At 44.3% G+C, this 19178-nt stretch overlaps 1 protein-coding gene across 3 annotated transcripts in view; it reads left to right on the forward strand.

Annotated features, from left to right (window-relative positions):
- Nucleotides 1-19178, forward strand: part of LOC144115967 (valine--tRNA ligase, mitochondrial-like) — a 192426-nt gene that overhangs the window by 11960 nt on the left and 161288 nt on the right. For all 3 annotated transcript variants that reach the window (XM_077650611.1, XM_077650613.1, XM_077650614.1), the window contains 4 exons: nt 718-821; nt 3661-3767; nt 11741-11905; nt 17382-17463. In XM_077650611.1, the coding sequence (XP_077506737.1) occupies nt 718-821; nt 3661-3767; nt 11741-11905; nt 17382-17463 (458 nt within the window). The remainder of the gene's footprint in view (nt 1-717; nt 822-3660; nt 3768-11740; nt 11906-17381; nt 17464-19178) is intronic.

Raw genomic sequence — 19178 nt, forward strand, 5'->3', positions numbered from 1 at the left:
TGTGCAAGAAGCACATTACTAGCATGGTTGCAACATATTCTTGCATGTAGGTTACAGATAAGCCTACCTGTTGCCATATCGAATATTTGATGTATTACCACGAATCCTTCTACTGTTTGTTCACGCTCAGATCCGCCGGCACTCGGCTTTATCATTTATTTGTGGCGCTAGATGTGGCCAGACTTATCTCGATTGATCATTGCCACGTGCAACTGCTTCCGCATTGTTCCAGATCATTGTAGTTGCTTTTGGTGCCTTATCTCGAAGTTTCTTTGCCAGCATTAAATTGAGTGCGGCCGAGAGTGGCAGGAATTCTGTTCGATGACCACCAAGGGCGCTTGTTGCTATCGCTGCCACCGAGTCACTCTGTTGTTTGTGGGTGCAGGGCAGCCCAATAAACAGCTTCTTTTGGAAGCCCTTTTCACTGTCTTCCAGACTGCCATCACCACTACATGACAATATAAAACTATTTTGCGATTTCGAGTTCGATATAACGAGGTTTGGCTGTATATTTCATTTACATCTCGTGTTTCCAGCTGCTAACAGGTTCATTCTCATTTATTTGTCAAGATATTATGTGATGTTGGTCAAACATGTCAGTTCAGAATACATGTGGGGGGATTTGGCATCTTGGGCTGAGTGCACTCTAAGATTACCACTATGTCTTTGGTGTGACCTTCAGTTGTTCCACTACATTGTGGGCCGATGTCCATGCAGATCTTTCGGGTGAGTTCCCCCGGGTGTACAGTTCGGAAGATGTGGAAGCTGGCTGGTTCGACTGGTGGGAGGCCATGGGGCTGCATGCGCCCTCCAAGGGGAAGGCAAGTACAAACATGTGCTGCCATAACAAACACTTTGCTCCAGATGTGCGGTATGTAGTGTTAAAAATATGTTTTTGTTTGTTGCCACTCCATCTGCTGCTGTTGCAGCAAGGTCTTGTATTGCCCTGTAGTTGAAGCGCCTTCTTTGCCACGTGATTGGTGGTAGTCCTGCTCTCGGGCTATTGTTGAACTGGGGCTTGGCCCTCTGTCGCTGGTTGGGAAGCGTGCTATAGCCTTGCCTGGAAGGCTGTTCGTGATTGCAGCAGAACAGTTTGTAGTAGACAGTGAGGTACTGATATTGTGAGGGAGTACATCTATCGATGCCACGTGGTGACCACATGTCCACATTCTGGTACAACAAAGACATTACCGTGAGAATAAGAGTGGGTTGAAATGCAATTGGCAGGCACACTCAGCTTATGCACAGTGGCTGATATTCCTCAAAAGAGAAAATTTCTAAGAACTTTGTTATATTTTTCAAATTTTTTTTATTGTCCTTACTGGTGCATCATTTTTTCTCTTTCTATCACTTGAGAGACAATGTTTGGAGACAGGAGAGCAGTGTGGATTAGAGAACAAACATATCAAGGGGATGCAGTGGACACTGGCAGGCCACGGAATGTGGAGAGATTGGTCTCTGAGCGACACTGGGGATACCAAAGGAAGTGAAACGGAGCTGGAAGAGGTAAAGTAGGGTGTGGAGGTGAAATCAGGAACCCTGGCTGTAGCTGGTGCCGGAGAGGGGTAATGGAAGAGAACTGGGAGCAGCTTTTGAGATGCAGTGGATTTAAACAGGTTGACAACTGAGCATAATGTGTTATGAGATGAAAGTGCAATTGATAGGCCTTTGATCTTGATAGATGCATGTGTGGTATTATGGGTTAAACAAAGAATCTTTACTTTAATTATGCACGAAAGTCACCTGAAGTGAGGTCATCATGTGGCTTTGTGTCAGCATGCGTTCACCCATACATACCTAGTTTTTCACTGGAACTCTAAATATCTATTGCATAAATGCTTGTACTCTCTAGCATGGGTTCAAGAGGCTTTAAACTTTTCCTGTGCAAGTGTTGCATTGTGTGCATTCAGTTTTGTGCATTCTGTGCACCAGAAAGAGCTGTCCTTCTCTGGAATAGGTAGTGGTTTTGCCTAGTGTCCTACATTATAAGATGGCTCAAAAGTTGGCACTGAGAAAAATATTTCTATTAATTAAAGGATAATTCTAAATTCTTCAGTGACTAACATTTTGTATGAAAAGTATATATATTTTTTTAATTTGAGAAGTTTGGGCGTATGGGTTAACCTAGGTGCTGTGAAATGGACCATGCTTTTCTCATAAATGACAGGTTATATTTTATTACCATTTCCACTTTTTTCAGAGTGTCTCCAAGTGCAAAGAATGTTTATGTTGAAAAGTGGTCTTGCTATTGCTTTGAGGAATGGTTTAGCAAAAAAGTCACAGCCCTTGTATCACGGCGAAGCATGTAGCTACTTTCGCACACATGTATGGATGAAAGAACATGTGATACTGTATGCGCAGAATCTTCCCCCTAAGATGAACTTGAAGAGAACAGAAAACTTCAGCGCTTTATCAGAAGTTTGTCTTATCAGGAGTACCCCTGATGAATGTGTGATCATGCCAGGCATGGCCAAATATCTCTAGTAGAAAAGCAGTGATTGAAAAAGCCTTGATGTGAGGAGATAATCAGAGAAAGAGAGTTAATACATTGCAAGCCGCTGCGACGGCTCAGTGGTTATGGCACTCGGCTGCTGATCCGAAGGATGCAAGTTCGATCTTGGCCGCGACAGTCGCATTTCAGTGGAGGCGAAATTCTAGGGTCGTGTGTACTGCGCGATGTCATTGCACGTTAAAGAACCCCAGGTGGCCGAAATTTCCGGAGCCCTTCCCTACGGCGTCCCTCATAGCCAGAGTCGCTTTGAGATGTTAAATCCCCCATAAACCTATGACATTGTGCATTCATTAAAAGCAGTCAAGCCCATGATCAGAGTGTTGACAATGGAATAGTAGGACTCTGAGTGCCACACATATAAAAGATTTCAATGTTTCGCCTAGTAGCTGAGTATGAGTTAAGCGAGTGCGACTCTTTGTAGCCTATGTTTGGCTTCTTGTCATTTTATACTGGTCACCTCAAGTCCATATTAGTGCAGATGCTTACATTTTTTACTGTGTGAGCAATATTATAATCCTCTCACAGCAGAAAAAGCTGTGGTCTCTGTCTGTCTCTGTGTGTGTGTGCGTGTGTGAAGCCCCCTCAAGTGCTTTTGCTGGTTTGGGACACACCCTCCAGAGCACCCTCTCTGGGTGGGTGGGGCACCCATCGGTAAAAAGCATCCACCATCTTCAAGCCTCCTCCATCTAGAAGCCCACGTAGCAGTGAAATGAAATTGCGATGGCAAAATGAAATTCAAAGATGCGAAATAATTCAAAGATGCAATTAGAAGGCAGTCAGTGTAAAAGTGCAATGTACAACCTATACTGCTAACAAAGATTTGTTGCATCAAATCGCATGATTGCCTGTGAATTTTTTGTTATCATCAATCATTGCCGCCAGAGTTATCAATATTACCATAGAGCACTACAAATATTTCTAACTCTTGGGAGTGTGAGAGCTGCTGCTGTTCAGTTTGTAGTCTGGGCAATGCAGTATTGTTTGCTTTTTCTTCAGGAAAGCGCATTATAGCAACTTAGGTGCATTTTCCTTCATGGATTAATTTGAATGGTTCTGCTCAAAACTCCTATGCCTACAGTGCTGCACATGAATGGATTCATGTATTTGTGCTTCTGTCGCCAACCTTTGCTTTGCTTTTTTCCCAACAGGCGGAAGCAGGCACATTCAGCATGGTGCTGCCACCACCCAACATCACTGGTGACTTGCACTTGGGCCATGCATTGACTGTCACCATCCAGGATACACTTGTGCGCTGGTATGAGCAAGTTCTCTGTTCCAAGAGAGCATTGGCTATGGGTATCAGGTGTACAAATCGCATCACTGGTAAATGGAATATGTATCTGAGATGAGATTGCACTGTTGCACAACGCTGTAAAGCTTATTAGGTGCCCTTCTGTGTGCTTCAATGTCACATTTAAGTGCCATCATAGTGTGCCCATCACCTTGCAGTGCCCTGCATGCCAGCACAGTTAATCCTCAGAGTAAACATGCAGGAAGTTTGAAAGTTGACAAGGACATTCAAGGTGAACAAATGACAGAATGGGTGCTGGACAGTGAACATTCTTCAGCCATTACCAAAACATCCAAGGTCACTGATAATTCAGAAAACTTAGTTTCATTTACTTTCGATGCGTCTGGTTAATTACCAGTCAAGCTGCTTGTGATTTACATTACTTCATACTACAGTAGCATGTTCACATGCCTAGCAGTGTGGGCACAAGGCAGCATTGTTTTGCTTCTAAACTGTGTATCTCTCTGCTTGCACTGTGTCTCACTCAGGTTGGGCCAACCCAGTCATTTTATCTGTCCATAATGTGTGGTACAAAGACGCAGTATTTTCATCACATTAATATTATTTAGCTCAAACGACAGGACAAAGGGAAAGACACAGATGAACGTGGGCACTACTGACAACTGATTTATTCAAGGTTGAACCATGCATATACTATATAAATCCACAGGCCTGCACTGGCATTTAACAAGAAGTCATTTAAACTGGCAAGCAGGATGCCATCATACCAGGCATGAAAGAAACTTCATCTCTGCACTGTACAGCACAATTGATGTGTCACTAACTCACTCTTGTCCCGCTTTTCTGATAAAAAACGCCTCCAGTGTTTCATAAGCGGTTTTTTGTTTACTTTTGCCTAGGATTCTAGCACCGCGTAAACGCAGTTCACAGTCAGTGCGAGCAATGCAATGGTTCACAAGGTGTATGCCCTCCTTATTAGTGAGATTTTTTTCGTGCTCTCCGAGACTGTCATTGACGCAACGCCCCGCCTGGCCAGTGTACGATCTGCCACGGGACAGGGGATGTTGTGCAGGTGGATCTCATGCACAAAAAATCTGGCTAATAAGGAGGGCATGCACCTTGTTGACCATTGCATTGCTTGCACCGATTGTAAACTTTGTTTCCGTGACATGAGAATCCTAGGCAGAAGGAAGCAAAAACTGCTCGTGAAACATTGGAGGCAGTGTTTTTTTATCAGAAAAGCATGACAAGATTGTGTTAGTGACACATCAGTTGTGCTGTACAATGCAGAGATGAAGTTTCTTTCATTTCTGGCATGATAACTTCTACTTGCCAGTTTACAAGGTGTGTTAGTGACACATCAGTTGTGCTGTACAATGCGGAGATGAAGTTTCTTTCATGCCTGGCATGATAACTTCTACTTGCCAGTTTACAAGATGTGTTAGTGACACATCAGTTGTGCTGAACAATGCAGAGATGAAGTTTCTTTCATGCCTGGCATGATAACTTCTACTTGCCAGTTTACAAGATGTGTTAGTGACACATCAGTTGTGCTGTACAATGCAGAGATGAAGTTTCTTTCATGCCTGGCATGATAACTTCTACTTGCCAGTTTACAAGATGTGTTAGTGACACCTCAGTTGTGCTGTACAATGCAGAGATGAAGTTTCTTTCATGCCTGGCATGATAACTTCTACTTGCCAGTTTACAAGATGTGTTAGTGACACATCACTTGTGCTGTACAATGCAGAGATGAAGTTTTTTTCATGCCTGGCATGATAACTTCTACTTGCCAGTTTACAAGATGTGTTAGTGACACATCAGTTGTGCTGTACAATGCAGAGATGAAGTTTCTTTCATGCCTGGCATGATAACTTCTACTTGCCAGTTTACAAGATGTGTTAGTGACACATCAGTTGTGCTGTAGAATGCAGAGATGAAGTTTCTTTCATGCCTGGCATGATAACTTCTACTTGCCAGTTTACAAGATGTGTTAGTGACACATCAGTTGTGCTGTACAATGCAGAGATGAAGTTTCTTTCATGCCTGGCATGATAACTTCTACTTGCCAGTTTACAAGATGTGTTAGTGACACATCAGTTGTGCTGTACAATGCAGAGATGTTTCTTTCATGCCTGGCATGATAACTTCTACTTGCCAGTTTACAAGATGTGTTAGTGACATATCAGTTGTGCTGTACAATGCAGAGATGAAGTTTCTCTCATGCCTGGCATGATAACTTCTACTTGCCAGTTTACAAGATGTGTTAGTGACACATCAGTTGTGCTGTACAATGCAGAGATGAAGTTTCTTTCATGCCTGGCATGATAATTTCTACTTGCCAGTTTACAAGATGTGTTAGTGACACATTAGTTGTGCTGTACAATGCAGAGATGAAGTTTCTTTCATGCCTGGCATGATAACTTCTACTTGCCAGTCTACACGATGTGTTAGTGACACATCAGTTGTGCTGTACAATGCAGAGATGTTTCTTTCATGCCTGGTATGATAACTTCTACTTGCCAGTTTACAAGATGTGTTAGTGACACATCAGTTGTGCTGTACAATGCAGAGATGAAGTTTCTTTCATGCCTGGCATGATAACTTCTACTTGCCAGTTTACAAGATGTGTTAGTGACACATCAGTTGTGCTGTACAATGCAGAGATGAAGTTTCTTTCATGCCTGGCATGATAACTTCTACTTGCCAGCTTACAAGATGTGTTAGTGACACATCAGTTGTGCTGTACAATGCAGAGATGAAGTTTCTTTCATGCCTGGCATGATAACTTCTACTTGCCAGTTTACAAGATGTGTTAGTGACACATCAGTTGTGCTGTACAATGCAGAGATGAAGTTTCTTTCATGCCTGGCATGATAACTTCTTCTTGCCAGTTTACAAGATGTGTTAGTGACACATCAGTTGTGCTGTACAATGCAGAGATGAAGTTTCTTTCATGCCTGGCATGATAACTTCTACTTGCCAGTTTACAAGATGTGTTAGTGACACATCAGTTGTGCTGTAGAATGCAGAGATGAAGTTTCTTTCATGCCTGGCATGATAACTTCTACTTGCCAGTTTACAAGATGTGTTAGTGACACATCAGTTGTGCTGTACAATGCAGAGGTGAAGTTTCTTTCATGCCTGGCATGATAACTTCTACTTGCCAGTTTACAAGATGTGTTAGTGACACATCAGTTGTGCTGTACAATGCAGAGATGAAGTTTCTTTCATGCCTGGCATGATAACTTCTACTTGCCAGTTTACAAGATGTGTTAGTGACACATCAGTTGTGCTGTACAATGCAGAGATGAAGTTTCTTTCATGCCTGGCATGATAACGTCTACTTGCCAGTTTACAAGATGTGTTAGTGACACATCAGTTGTGCTGTACAATGCAGAGATGAAGTTTCTTTCATGCCTGGCATGATAACTTCTACTTGCCAGTTTTCAAGATGTGTTAGTGACACATCAGTTGTGCTGTACAATGCAGAGATGAAGTTTCTTTCATGCCTGGCATGATAACTTCTACTTGCCAGTTTACAAGATGTGTTAGTGACACATTAGTTGTGCTGTACAATGCAGAGATGAAGTTTCTTTCATGCCTGGTATGATAACTTCTACTTGCCAGTTTACAAGATGTATTAGTGACACATCAGTTGTGCTGTACAATGCAGAGATGAAGTTTCTTTCATGCCTGGCATGATAACTTCTACTTGCCAGTTTACAAGATGTGTTAGTGACACATCAGTTGTGCTGTAGAATGCAGAGATGAAGTTTCTTTCATGCCTGGCATGATAACTTCTACTTGCCAGTTTACAAGATGTGTTAGTGACACATCAGTTGTGCTGTACAATGCAGAGATGAAGTTTCTTTCATGCCTGGCATGATAACTTCTACTTGCCAGTTTACAAGATGTGTTAGTGACACATCAGTTGTGCTGTACAATGCAGAGATGAAGTTTCTTTCATGCCTGGCATGATAACTTCTACTTGGCAGTTTACAAGATGTGTTAGTGACACATCAGTTGTGCTGTACAATGCAGAGATGTTTCTTTCATGCCTGGTATGATAACATCTTGCTTGCCAGTTTACAAGATTCCTTGTCAGGTTAGGCCAGCACAGGCTTCTGGAAATACCGGGTGTTTTACCTAAGACTTTGCACAATTTCTAAAACTAGGATTTTTGAGGAGTGCTTTTTTCGTCATAGCATTGTCGGTGTAGTACATCAGAATACAACTAAGGTGTGCAAACTAGCAGGCTGGTTAACTAATATTGAATAGTGAACTTTTAATTATCACTCTTGGGCTTCTTAATTATTGAGAGACCTGTAGCCCACCGTAAGTAATATCCATATCAATTTTTAGAATTTCGAAAACGCGGTTACCCTCGGTGTTGTGGCGCAACAAATTTTGCCGACTTCGTTTTCGTTGTTATTTTTTTTATGTTTCTGTGAATAAATAGTTTTAGTCGCAGACAACTTAGCCGCAAATTAGGCCCACGGAAATAAAAATACGCGTGGACTCTTTGATTTATGTATCACTTCGCTGATGGCAGAGTGGCAAGCCTGCCATCAGCGACTGGCTGAAATTCACTCCACGTGTTGGTTGAGTCCTCCTACCTTCAGCGTTGAGTTAAAAAAAAAAGGCGGGAGCTGGGACGTTTAATCAGATTTAAATGAAGGAAATCGGTCGCACAGGACACTAATTCGAAGTTTATAAGAATGCTCGGAACGTGTAGATGGAGTTCCCGCGGTAAAAACACGAGTTCAGATTCCTGTTTAGCGCACCTTTAAAGTTAATACTTTCAGTACCATCAATGTTTGGTTTCTACAGCTCTTGTACAGGAACTGTTTTGTCTTTAGCAATGACAGTGGTGTGAAGTGAGTTGAAACAAAAATGCATGTGAGAGAAGGATTGGTTCCCATTTTCAGCTGAGCTGTATTGAAGCTCACGGGCTGCAGTTCAGTTCATAGTCAGCTGTCAAGGCTATAAATATTACTAGATTTCGGCCCCCAAACTTACCTCCACCTTGAAGGATGTAACAAAGGGCTAAAATACTTCTCCATTTGCAGCCATTAGTCGGCTCCCACTTGACATTAAAGAATTTGACATCTAAAGTTTTAACTTTTTGTGCCTTTTCTTACTGCACATGTACTTTCGTCGTTTGGAGCTCTTCGTGGACATGCTTTTTTTTTCCTTTCTTTTCATTTCTTTTTTTTTTCTCTGTGGGGAAATGCAGTCAGTCATGCTGCTAGTTTCATGCTCTTCTTTTATAGACTCATCTTGCGGTGATTTTTGTTAGGAGGGCCGTATTGACATTACTATAAAGCTAGTTTTTTTTTTCCTCACTTCATTGTTTTCAGAATGCATGTTGCTGCTGTATGTTCGGAAGCAAGGTACGAATATAACACTATTTTTTTTTATCACTGCTCCTCAGGATAGTAGCTGTAGTGAAGTTCACCACTGGACTTGCAAGCTGTTAGGTGAAGCCAACTTTTTGATGACCTTGTGACTGCGTGGCTTGGCTGCCAGCGTGCACGGGCAAAGGAAAGGGTGGGTGCGAATGTGGAAAGAAGGCAGACTGTTGAGAAGGAGGAGGTAATGAAATATTTGAGCGGAGTAGGGTAGCAAAGAAGGGCGAACAGGCACAGCACTAGGCAGCACTAAACAAGTAGCACTGGTCGCACGGTGATGATAGTGGCCGCAGCTGCATGCGTTAAAGGGCATCTGAAGAGGTTTTAGAATTCAGTGAGCTCAAAGGTGTAGAATGAGTGAAACCTGCAGTTAAAGCATGTAAAGCCTTCTGGGGCAACATAATCGCTGATTAAAACTGCGACGGCCTTCAGGCTTCTCTTCAGCACACAACACTGAGTGGGCCGCCGCGGTGGCTGAGTGGTTATGGCGCTCAGCTGCTGGCCTGAAAGACACGGGTTCGATCCCAGCCTCGGCGGTCGAATTTCGATGGCGGTGAAATTCTAGAGGCCCGTGTGCTGTGCGATGTCAGTGCACGTTAAAGAACCCCAGGTGGTCGAAATTTCTGGAGCCCTCTACTATGGCGTCCCTCATAGCCTGAGTCGCTTTGGGACGTTAAACCCCCATAAAAAATAAAAAAAACAACACTGAGTGGGAGGCGAATGATGATGTCATTTATTTCCAACACAGAATTGCCTGCTTTGGAAAAAGAACGCCACTGAAGGAAAAGCGTGTGGAGCGTTGTTTGCTGCATCCAGTGATGCATACCAGGCTGCGGGCGAAGGTAGTGAAGTTGGAAATCTCACCTTCCACGGTGTCTTCACCAAGCTTCTCACTTCCTCACTTCTCGGACTCTGAGGAGAAGCATGAGATTTAATTGGTGATTACATCAACACTTTAAATGTTTGTGAAAAAAAAAACAACAACTTGGCATGCTTTACCTACAGGCTTCATAGATTCGAATCCTTGAATATTGTGGAATTCTCAAAAAGTGGTTGAGCTGCCCTGTAGCACCTTCAGAGGCTTTGCTGCACTTGATAATGTTGTGCAGATTTGTGAAGTGTTGTCTATCAAAGAAATATTAGCGTATCTGTTGCTTCGGTATTTTGTGTGCCATCTCCATTGTTTTTCAAGCTGGCGTCTTGGCTGTAGTTGGCTTGAACATTCTGTGGTCACGCTGTGAGGCCTCTTCATGAAAAGACAGGAGTTGCATGGGATGACTGCAGTGAAAATAAGTGCGACATAAAGGTGATAGTGTTGCACTGCAAGGCATAGTAAATACCCTTGCCTCTATCCAGGAGTGCGCTTTCACTACTTACATAAGAGAGTCGGATTTATCCTTGATTGACCTACAGACCCATAGGTGTGGCTCAAAAGAACCTTTCCCTAAATGTTTGTGCACAGCTATGACCTTCACCTTGATGTCTGAAATTTGCATGATTGTACTTCCAATACATAGTGACCACAAAGCTGGTAAAGCATTGACAATTTTATGACTTCTCTTGTGCTTTGCTTTAATGAGGCTTCAAACATTGCTCCACAGCTGCCTCATAGGTGTCAAGAAATGGGAAAGCTGGAGGGTTGGAGAGCAGTGGGCCACTGGAACATGCATGAGCAGCAGGTGGAAATTATCGCTGAATCACATTGCGCCAAACTGTTGACGTTGGGGGAGTGCTGAGTATTTGCTGCCGCTAACTGTGTGTGTGTCAGTTTCCTGTCGCATCTTTGGTCCCCTGACCTAATGGTATCTGAGCAGACTGCCCTCAAAGGCCTCTCTGGCCCAAGCAGAGGCCTGCTTCTGGAGTGCCACTTGGGCTGACTCTCGTGGGCCTCTGGGAAGTGAAATGGGTCAGGTGACCTCTGGCTTAACCCTTTCAAAGTTTATGATGACTTCAGCTCGTTACGAGCGATTGCCACTTTCTTGCTTATGACGAGCTCTCTTCGTCGTGTTTATTTCGCTACTTTCTGATGAACAGGGGTCTTTGGTCAAATGTTTAGGGGAATCACCCAAGGTGGAGTAGATTTGTTCCCAACATTGTTCCCACTTCGAGTTATTGATCATTTCGCTCTTGCCCTACCATAAGCTTGCCGTCCCGATTAGCTCAGTTGGTAGAGCGACTGCTCTGGTGAAGTGATGGTCCCGGGTTCGAACCCTGGACCAGGATGAATTTTTCTTTAACTGTGAAGTTTCTGAGAAAGCTGTATAGCTTTCCTTTGTAGCCGTACGGCTGCGCTTGGGTGGATGCCAATGAGTAATTGCTCCCTTATAACAGGGGTCTTTGACAAACAGAGGTCGCGAAATGGTTTTCCTTTTACAACATAGATGGCAGTAGCCATTCTTTTACATTGCCAAATTTAGCCATTTTGGTACTGTTTTTTTTTAACGAACCTTTCAGGGGTTAACACTCTCTCTAGAGCAGCTTGTGATTCCACCTTTTGGTGCGCTGTGCACAAGTGGAGTAGAAGCTCTGGTGGTAACCTGTTGCGGCATTTTCCTCGTGCAGGCAGCGGATGTGTGGCAAGCGAGTCATTTGGATCCCTGGCTGTGACCACGCGGGCATCTCCACCCAGCTGGTGGTGGAGAAGAAGCTCTGGGCTGAACAAGGGGTCACACGGCAGAAGCTGGGGCGCCAGGCTTTCCTGGAAGCGGCACATGCCTGGAAGAAGCAGTTGAGTAGTGCCTTATTCCTTGGCTGCTTACAATGACTTGTGCAGTGGGGTTGCATTATGCCACGGTATAATTAGAACCCTTTGTTTATGGGTGTTATTTTTTCCAGAATTTAAGCGGTAAAACTCTGGCGAGATATCCTCAGCTTGAATTCGTGTACGGACCAGGATATTCATCTCAGAGCTTCATAATTAGGTGTTTTTTAGATCACTTCTTGCAGGAAAAGGCAAATTACTGTGAATGGTCGTTTTTGTGCGAAGTACAAAATGCTTCATTTGTTGCTGATTCTTTTCGCTACCGAACGTTGCTCTACGGAATTTTATCAAACCAGATGTTTATTTTTTTCCCATTTATTACAATTATGAGTTTTGCCATGTGCATTACCGTCTCCTGCACAGCACTTCCTCGTGCGTGCAACACCGATCTGCCTTTGTACACTGCGAAAATATTAATTCCATATCACAGCAACCATCTTAAAAGCACTAGAGCCTAGGAGCAGGATGTTATTAGCACGGGTAGGGCTTGTTGCCGTGCTACCAATATCTTGCCTAGTCAGTACCCTCGTTTTTGCCTCTCACTTCTAGAACGTGCCCTTCGAGCTTATCCTCAAACTTAGCCTTGTCATGAATAACAAGCACTAAAAGAGGCCTAAAATGATCCGTTTTAACTGAAAACGCGCCTTTGGAATAAGTACAAAATATCAGTAAATTTGTGGCATCTTCAGCCTTATGCACTAGAAAATACCCTATTTATCGAATCTAGGCCGGCCTTGATTCTAAGCTGACGCAGGAAGGTTAAGGCCCGTGGGGAAAAAAAACAAAAAAAAGTTTCCTCAAATGTAAGCCGGGGGAAAAGCATTTGAGAATGGCAGCATTTATTTATCACGAACCGGCCTCGCAAAAGGCTGGTCACACTGCGTTGCCCCCTCCAATGACTAACATTCTTTTCAACTACACCGAAGTCCTGCCTGGCTTGGAGGCTTGATGACTGCTCCATTGTGAAATGCAGCACTGTATGGCACCTATATACTAGTGCTTTGTTAGTAGAAAACCCGCACGACCGCTGAACATGCTCATGCTGCACAATCTGTAGTCGGATGCAGCTTAGGTCTGCAGTGAAGCTCTGCGCACATTCATAACCGCCACACAGAATGCCTCCATGAAGAAATTGCAGGCTCCAGAATTTTGATGACCCTGGCTTCTTTGATATAGACAAACATAAAGCTGATTTCATTTACTGTTGTGGTTGGTCAGTAGAGTAGTACAGGACCCAGCGGGTCATGGCCTGTTGTTACCAACTGCTGTTTTTTTTTAAAGTTGTATCCTACTGCCTACCTTAGACACCACACAGACAGTAAACTTGGTCAAAATGGCAGCCAGTCTCCTGTGCTTCTGTTGGCTACGGCTATGGATAGTAACGGCTACAGTGGTGTCTTCTGATGCATTTTTGGGGTAGTGCTGCCCAACATTTTTAGATCCCTTATCAGTTTGCAAGCTCCCCTAAGCAGCGCAAGAGAAGCTGACCCCCTGCCGCTTTCCCTCATCACGCGGCGCTGCTGTTGCTGTCGTCCCGATGTGCTGCGCTCAGCACCATTGAGGGAGCTTCTCGGCCATTAAAATTTGCTGGCTTTTTCTGGGTTGTCACGTTGAAACTTCAGTCTCATGGTTAAAGAACAGTTTAGCCTGAGCGTTAAGGGTGAGATAAAGAGCAGGCTGATGTAAGGTGGCGAAAAGTCGGTCCTTAAAATTCTTCATGCTTTATTTATCGCGTGCACTTGCGACGTTTAGCCTGGGCATTTTAGTGTTTGTTAGAGTAGCGGTTACTTGGGAGAGTGCACAAAAAATCAGGAAAAGATATAATTACCTTTGTTCCGTTTCTAGACAACAGTCACGCAATTCCGCGCTCAGTTGCCGCTGCATACAGCACCGTGAGCGGTTTTCCATGCAGTTTTGCACTTTAATGTTCAGAATTATAGCTTCAGTGAACACAAACAGGCATCAAATGATGATAAATTTAGTCAAAGCCACGGAGGGAAAAGCTACAGGGGACGAGCTTTTTTATTTGCAGTGGCGACCTTTTCTTTGTTTTCCAGCCCACGATTCACGTCTCGCGCATAAAAATGCATGCGTGTCACAATGACGAAATGCAGAGCCTGGCATGTAAAAGAAGCCATATGCTCTTTACATCCAAGTCGAGCAACGTTTAGCAACTCCAGCTCATCTAGTACGTCCCAGAAGATATCCCGCAAAACGGAAATAGAATCTACGAAACAGGATATCCCTCAGTAGGCAAATAGAAACTGCCTTGTTTACAATATTTGTAAACTCTAGCATCTTTCTGGTTGGATGCTTTAGGCACCCTTACTTGAAGCTCTTGTACACCGTAAGGTATGAGTCACTGTCAACAACTGCCACTGGAGAGCTAATATAGGTAGGTATTTTGGGCAGTTGGGAAACAAGTGTGGTACACAACGTCATATTTCAGTGGTGCCCACTTGTCGCGCGGAATGACGACAGTGTCACCATTAATATGGTGCACAAATTGTTTCAGCACATCCTCGTCATGGAAGTGCACATCGCACACAACACAGGATTTCGAAAGCTGTCTGTCGAGCCAGGAAATCGCGCTCAGCCGTTCTTGAAGGCGTGCAGAATCACTGGGCGGCCGGAAAAAATGCCTTTTCTCGGGCAGAACTGCCTTCTAATCATAACCACTCTTACAGCCGGGCACAAAGCAACGCGGCATGTTCACTACTCACTCTAGTGACATAGCCAAGCAACAATTTTCACTGACACACAACTGCAAACATGCACCACACGCACACATGAAAAAGCGCAGCTCGCTACTCGCGGCGACAATGGGAATGGACCGCGCCGGTCGGGCAAACAGTGTGGCGAGCGCCACCGCGCGGCAGGAACCAGAAAGGCGACACTCTGCGCGCCGAAGCTTTCAAACTGATAAGGAATCTAAAAACGTTGGTGCTGCGTGCATGCCATTTTGTAGTTTCGATGACTTGTCATCTTGTTTTATATTTTTCAATCTTCGAATGTAAGCCCGCTTCAGAGTTTCATATCTCGTGCTTTTAGAGCAACTATTGCATTAGATTCAAGTAAATATAGTGTATGTTCTCTAAAGGCACATATTTGCATACAAATCGGGGTTTAACCTGAATTTTAAGAAATTTATTCAGGGTGGATGAACATCGCAAAACTGGGTCCTACCCAAAAATGAAGGGCCCTAGGTATAATCGAGCTGAGGTCTTTGCACTGCCCTGAGAAAGAATGCGCTGCAGAATCTTAGTGGAATGGAGGACCTTACATTTTGTTCGGGGGTGCAAGTTAGATGCAGTGGTTAAATTAGTGGTTGCCTAGAAAAAGCTGTAGTGCCTTTTCATTCATGCCTATTGAAATACAATATTTACTAGCCTAATGAACCCATTTTTTTTTCCAGAAATGTTGACATCAGTTTTTGGAAAGGGTTCATTACACTGAGAAAAGAAAGTTTCAACTGATTTTTTTTAAGAGTCGAAATTTCGTATCAAATATAGTATGTCCGCCCGCCCATCCGTGCATACATCTATTCATATCCATCTTTAACAAAAGTTTGCATTTGACAAGTTGTGTCACCCACATTCGTGGCACTGGTGTTTGTATCTTTCGCATCAAAAGGTTTTTTTCTTTGTCAAGGTGGGATCTGACAATTTTGTTCTAGTCTTTGTCTTTGGAGGAAGCCAATCACAGTGAGATAAAGTGAACATGCTGAACACCAGACCTGATAGTCAGATGCGCATTTTTTAAGTGACGTTAAAAAAAAAAAGTAAATTCTCACTGACAAAAGTGGGGGTAGCTTCATTACGTGAGTAAATATGGTAGTTTAGACTAATTATTTTTCAATTACTTTTCATTAAAAAGCTGTACACTGTCAAGAAAGCACGAATGGCATAAGTTTTGTTGCTCCAATTTTATTGTGGAAGCATATTCTCACTGTAAAGATAGCCTGCATAATATAAAATGCCAATGGCAAGAGCGCACGTTCTGATTAACCTGTGCCTGGAAATGCTGCTTTACTGACTAATGACACGGTGTACCCAAGTTGCAACAGTTGCAGTCACTGTCATTGTGTTCCATCATCTTGTTCACCTCCTTCAGAATGTAGAGAAAATGTTCAGAGTAAAGTTATCTTTGCAGAAATTTTAACATTCTTGTTTCCTTTGGTGCTCAAAGCTAAATTTTTTTGCATATTTCAAATAGTAGCTTGAATTGGTATGGTACAGTATGTGGAGTTTAATGTTCGAAAGTGGCATGGGCTCTAAGGGACACTGTGGTAGAAGACTCCACATTAATTTTGATTGCCTAGGGTTCTTTAATGTGTAGCAACATTGTACAATACATGGGCGCCTTGAGTTCCACCTCCATTGAAACATGGCCACTGCGGCCGGTATGGAACCCGCGTCCTCAGGCTCGGCGCAAATAGTTTAAAATGTTATCAGTTTATTTTAGTGTTTTGAAGCGTATGGAGGAAAGCTTTTGGCTTTATCCTCTAGGCAACAGCCAAAAGTGCTCTTTTATGAGTGAAACAAGCGTGGGAGTGCATAGAGAGGAAAACTAGCAGATGGGGACACCCAGGAGTGTCCTGCCTCCCCAGCTTTCAGTCCTTGTAAGGACATTTGCACTCTTGGCTCACATTGCATTGGGTATCCTGTGTGTACAGCCAAAAACAAGAGTGGTTGGTTTGCTCCGGCTGGTGACCAGAATTGAGCCAAGTATGGTGCATGTAAATGAGTAGCTGTGAAAAGGAAAATGATAGGTGTAACTTTAAGAGACAGGAAGACGGAGCAAATGCGTGTTAATGACATCCTAGTCAAAATCAAGAAGAGGAAATGGTTATGGGCAGGGCATGTAATGTGAAGTCAAGATAACCACTGGTCGTTAAGGGTAAGGGGCTGTATTCCAAGAGAAGGCAAGCGGAGCAGGGGGTGGGAGAAAGTTAGGTGGGTGGATGAGATTAGGAAGATTGCGGGCATACGGTGGCCGCAGCTGCCACAGGACCAGTTAATTGGAGTGACATGGGAGGGGCCTTTGCCCTGCAGTGGGTGTAGTCAGGCTGCTGCTGATGATCATGAAATGAGCAGTGCAGGAGGTGCATTTGACATTTGTGAGAATAGTATTGGCAGGAGGCTGCAAAACACAGACCAGTGGGCTACCCAGGCTGCTGTTGCCAAGCATACATTGCTACAGCTGTCGTCACATTTGAACCTTAGAAAGGAATAATGATCAGAGAGTGACAATGTGACCACTGCTGAGCAGTACCTAAGAATTGCAGATTCCTGGCTGTGCATCTAGTGCCTGTCACCCCCACTGAGAATTCCGTGTAACAATGGATCCTAGCTCTATCTTACTATTTGGTGGTTATCATAAACAGAGCGAGTCTGAAGTGTCTGTCTGCACACTGGGTGTTAAAGCTTCATTACTGTGCAGGAAAGAGGCCAACATTCTCAGGCAGCTGAAAAGGCTGGGAGCATCCCTCGATTACTCACGCTACATGTTTACAATGGATCAGGTGAGCCAGTTTTATCCTTTTGCATTGCTGTTTTTCGTGCAGTATTATTCAGGGCATTTATGTTGCTGTCCTATGATCTATTGTAACGAGAGTATTTGCTAAAACCAAGTTGGTAGCCAACCGGTTTTTCGGGCTTCAATAATTTGGACTTGCACAATACAGTGGAACCCCGTTCATACGTTTTTCACCAGACCGCGGAAAAAACACGTAACAGCCGGGAAAACGCAACAGTGAGGAAAGGTCCGAAAATTAATGAAAACAGTGCAGCTTTGCCTTGAAACAATTTATTTCGACATCAAGTGAGCTTAGGTATTAAAAAAATCGAGAATGGTCGATTGCCGTTTTTTCCGCTCGCTGGAAAACACCACGCGTTTCTCGATGGCCTGGAAAGCCGCATTGCTCTCAGCGTCGCTTTGAGGTGCGACGTACCTGCGGAGGAGGTCCAGAGCCGCGACGGATTCTCCAAAGCTCGGGTCCGCCAACTCCCCGGAATCATGCGGCTCGTGCTCCTCGTCGTCATCACAGTCTGAGGCGTCACTCGCGACCGAGTCTGCAACGATCTCGGCGATACTCTGACACTCGGACGTCACGACAGCAGCATCCACGGCGACATAGTCGTCATACGTGACTCCCGCGGCTCCCAGCGCATTCAAAGCTTCACTCAGCTCTTGATCATGAGAGGCTGCTTCCGTCTCTTCAGCTTCCGTGGCAGTTTCCTCTCCGCCGTCCATGCGAAAGCCACACCGCGCGAAGCAGTGCTATGCAATTGACGCGCTCACTGCAGTCCACGCTGAAGCGACGTAGTGCATAGTATCCAGTATTGAAACGATCGTAGGCTGCTGTCCGCAATCAATACGTGCCAGACAGCGCTTTACGATGGACTTCCTGTACGAGTGCCTTAAGTTCTTTATGACGCCGGCATCCAACGGCTGCAAGTGGCTTGTAGTGTTTGCAGGAAAAAAAACAAGCTTAACTTTCCGAAGAAGCGACGGGTCTGTCGGGTGGGCAGCACAATTGTCCAGAAAAAGGACAACACTCCTGCACTGGGAGCCCATCTTGTTGAAGTAACGAAGAAATTCTTCGAACAAAGAACCCGTCATCCATGCACGACTGTTGCTTCTATAGTGACATGGCAGCAGGCGAATGTTCTTTAAGCACCGTGGGTTTCGGTATTTTCCGATTACCCATGGCTTCAGCTTGTCCGAGCCATCCATGTTGCAGCAAAGGAGCACCGTCAATCGTTCTTTGTTGCATTTGCCTCCGTCGCATGCTTCGCCTTTCAGGCTTAACAACTTGGATGGCTGCACCCGAAAGAAAAGACCCGTTTCGTCGGTATTGTAAATGTCACGAGGCTCATACCCCTCAATTATGGCAGATAGTGTGGCCTTCCAATCGTCGACTGTTTCCAAGTTTACACTTGCTGCTTCCCCGGATACCGTCTTATACGCGATGCCGTGCCTCTTCCGGAAACGGTCGATCAAGCCATTTGACGCCGCAAAGTCACTGATGCCCAGTCGGTCGGCTATTTCCATCGCCTTCTCGTGCAAAATGCTGCCGTCGAAGTTAACACTGGCAGCGCGAGCTTGTTAAAACCAAGTAAGAAGCGACTCGTCGAGGTTTCCATACTTGGCGCCACGAGCCTGCTTAGCTTTCAGGCCGAAGAGCGCGGCATTCCCTTGTATCTCGGCACGCTTCGAGGCGATGCTGTTAGGCGT

Source organism: Amblyomma americanum, chromosome 1 (genome assembly GCF_052857255.1).
Source record: "Amblyomma americanum isolate KBUSLIRL-KWMA chromosome 1, ASM5285725v1, whole genome shotgun sequence".
NCBI lineage: Eukaryota > Metazoa > Arthropoda > Arachnida > Ixodida > Ixodidae > Amblyomma > Amblyomma americanum.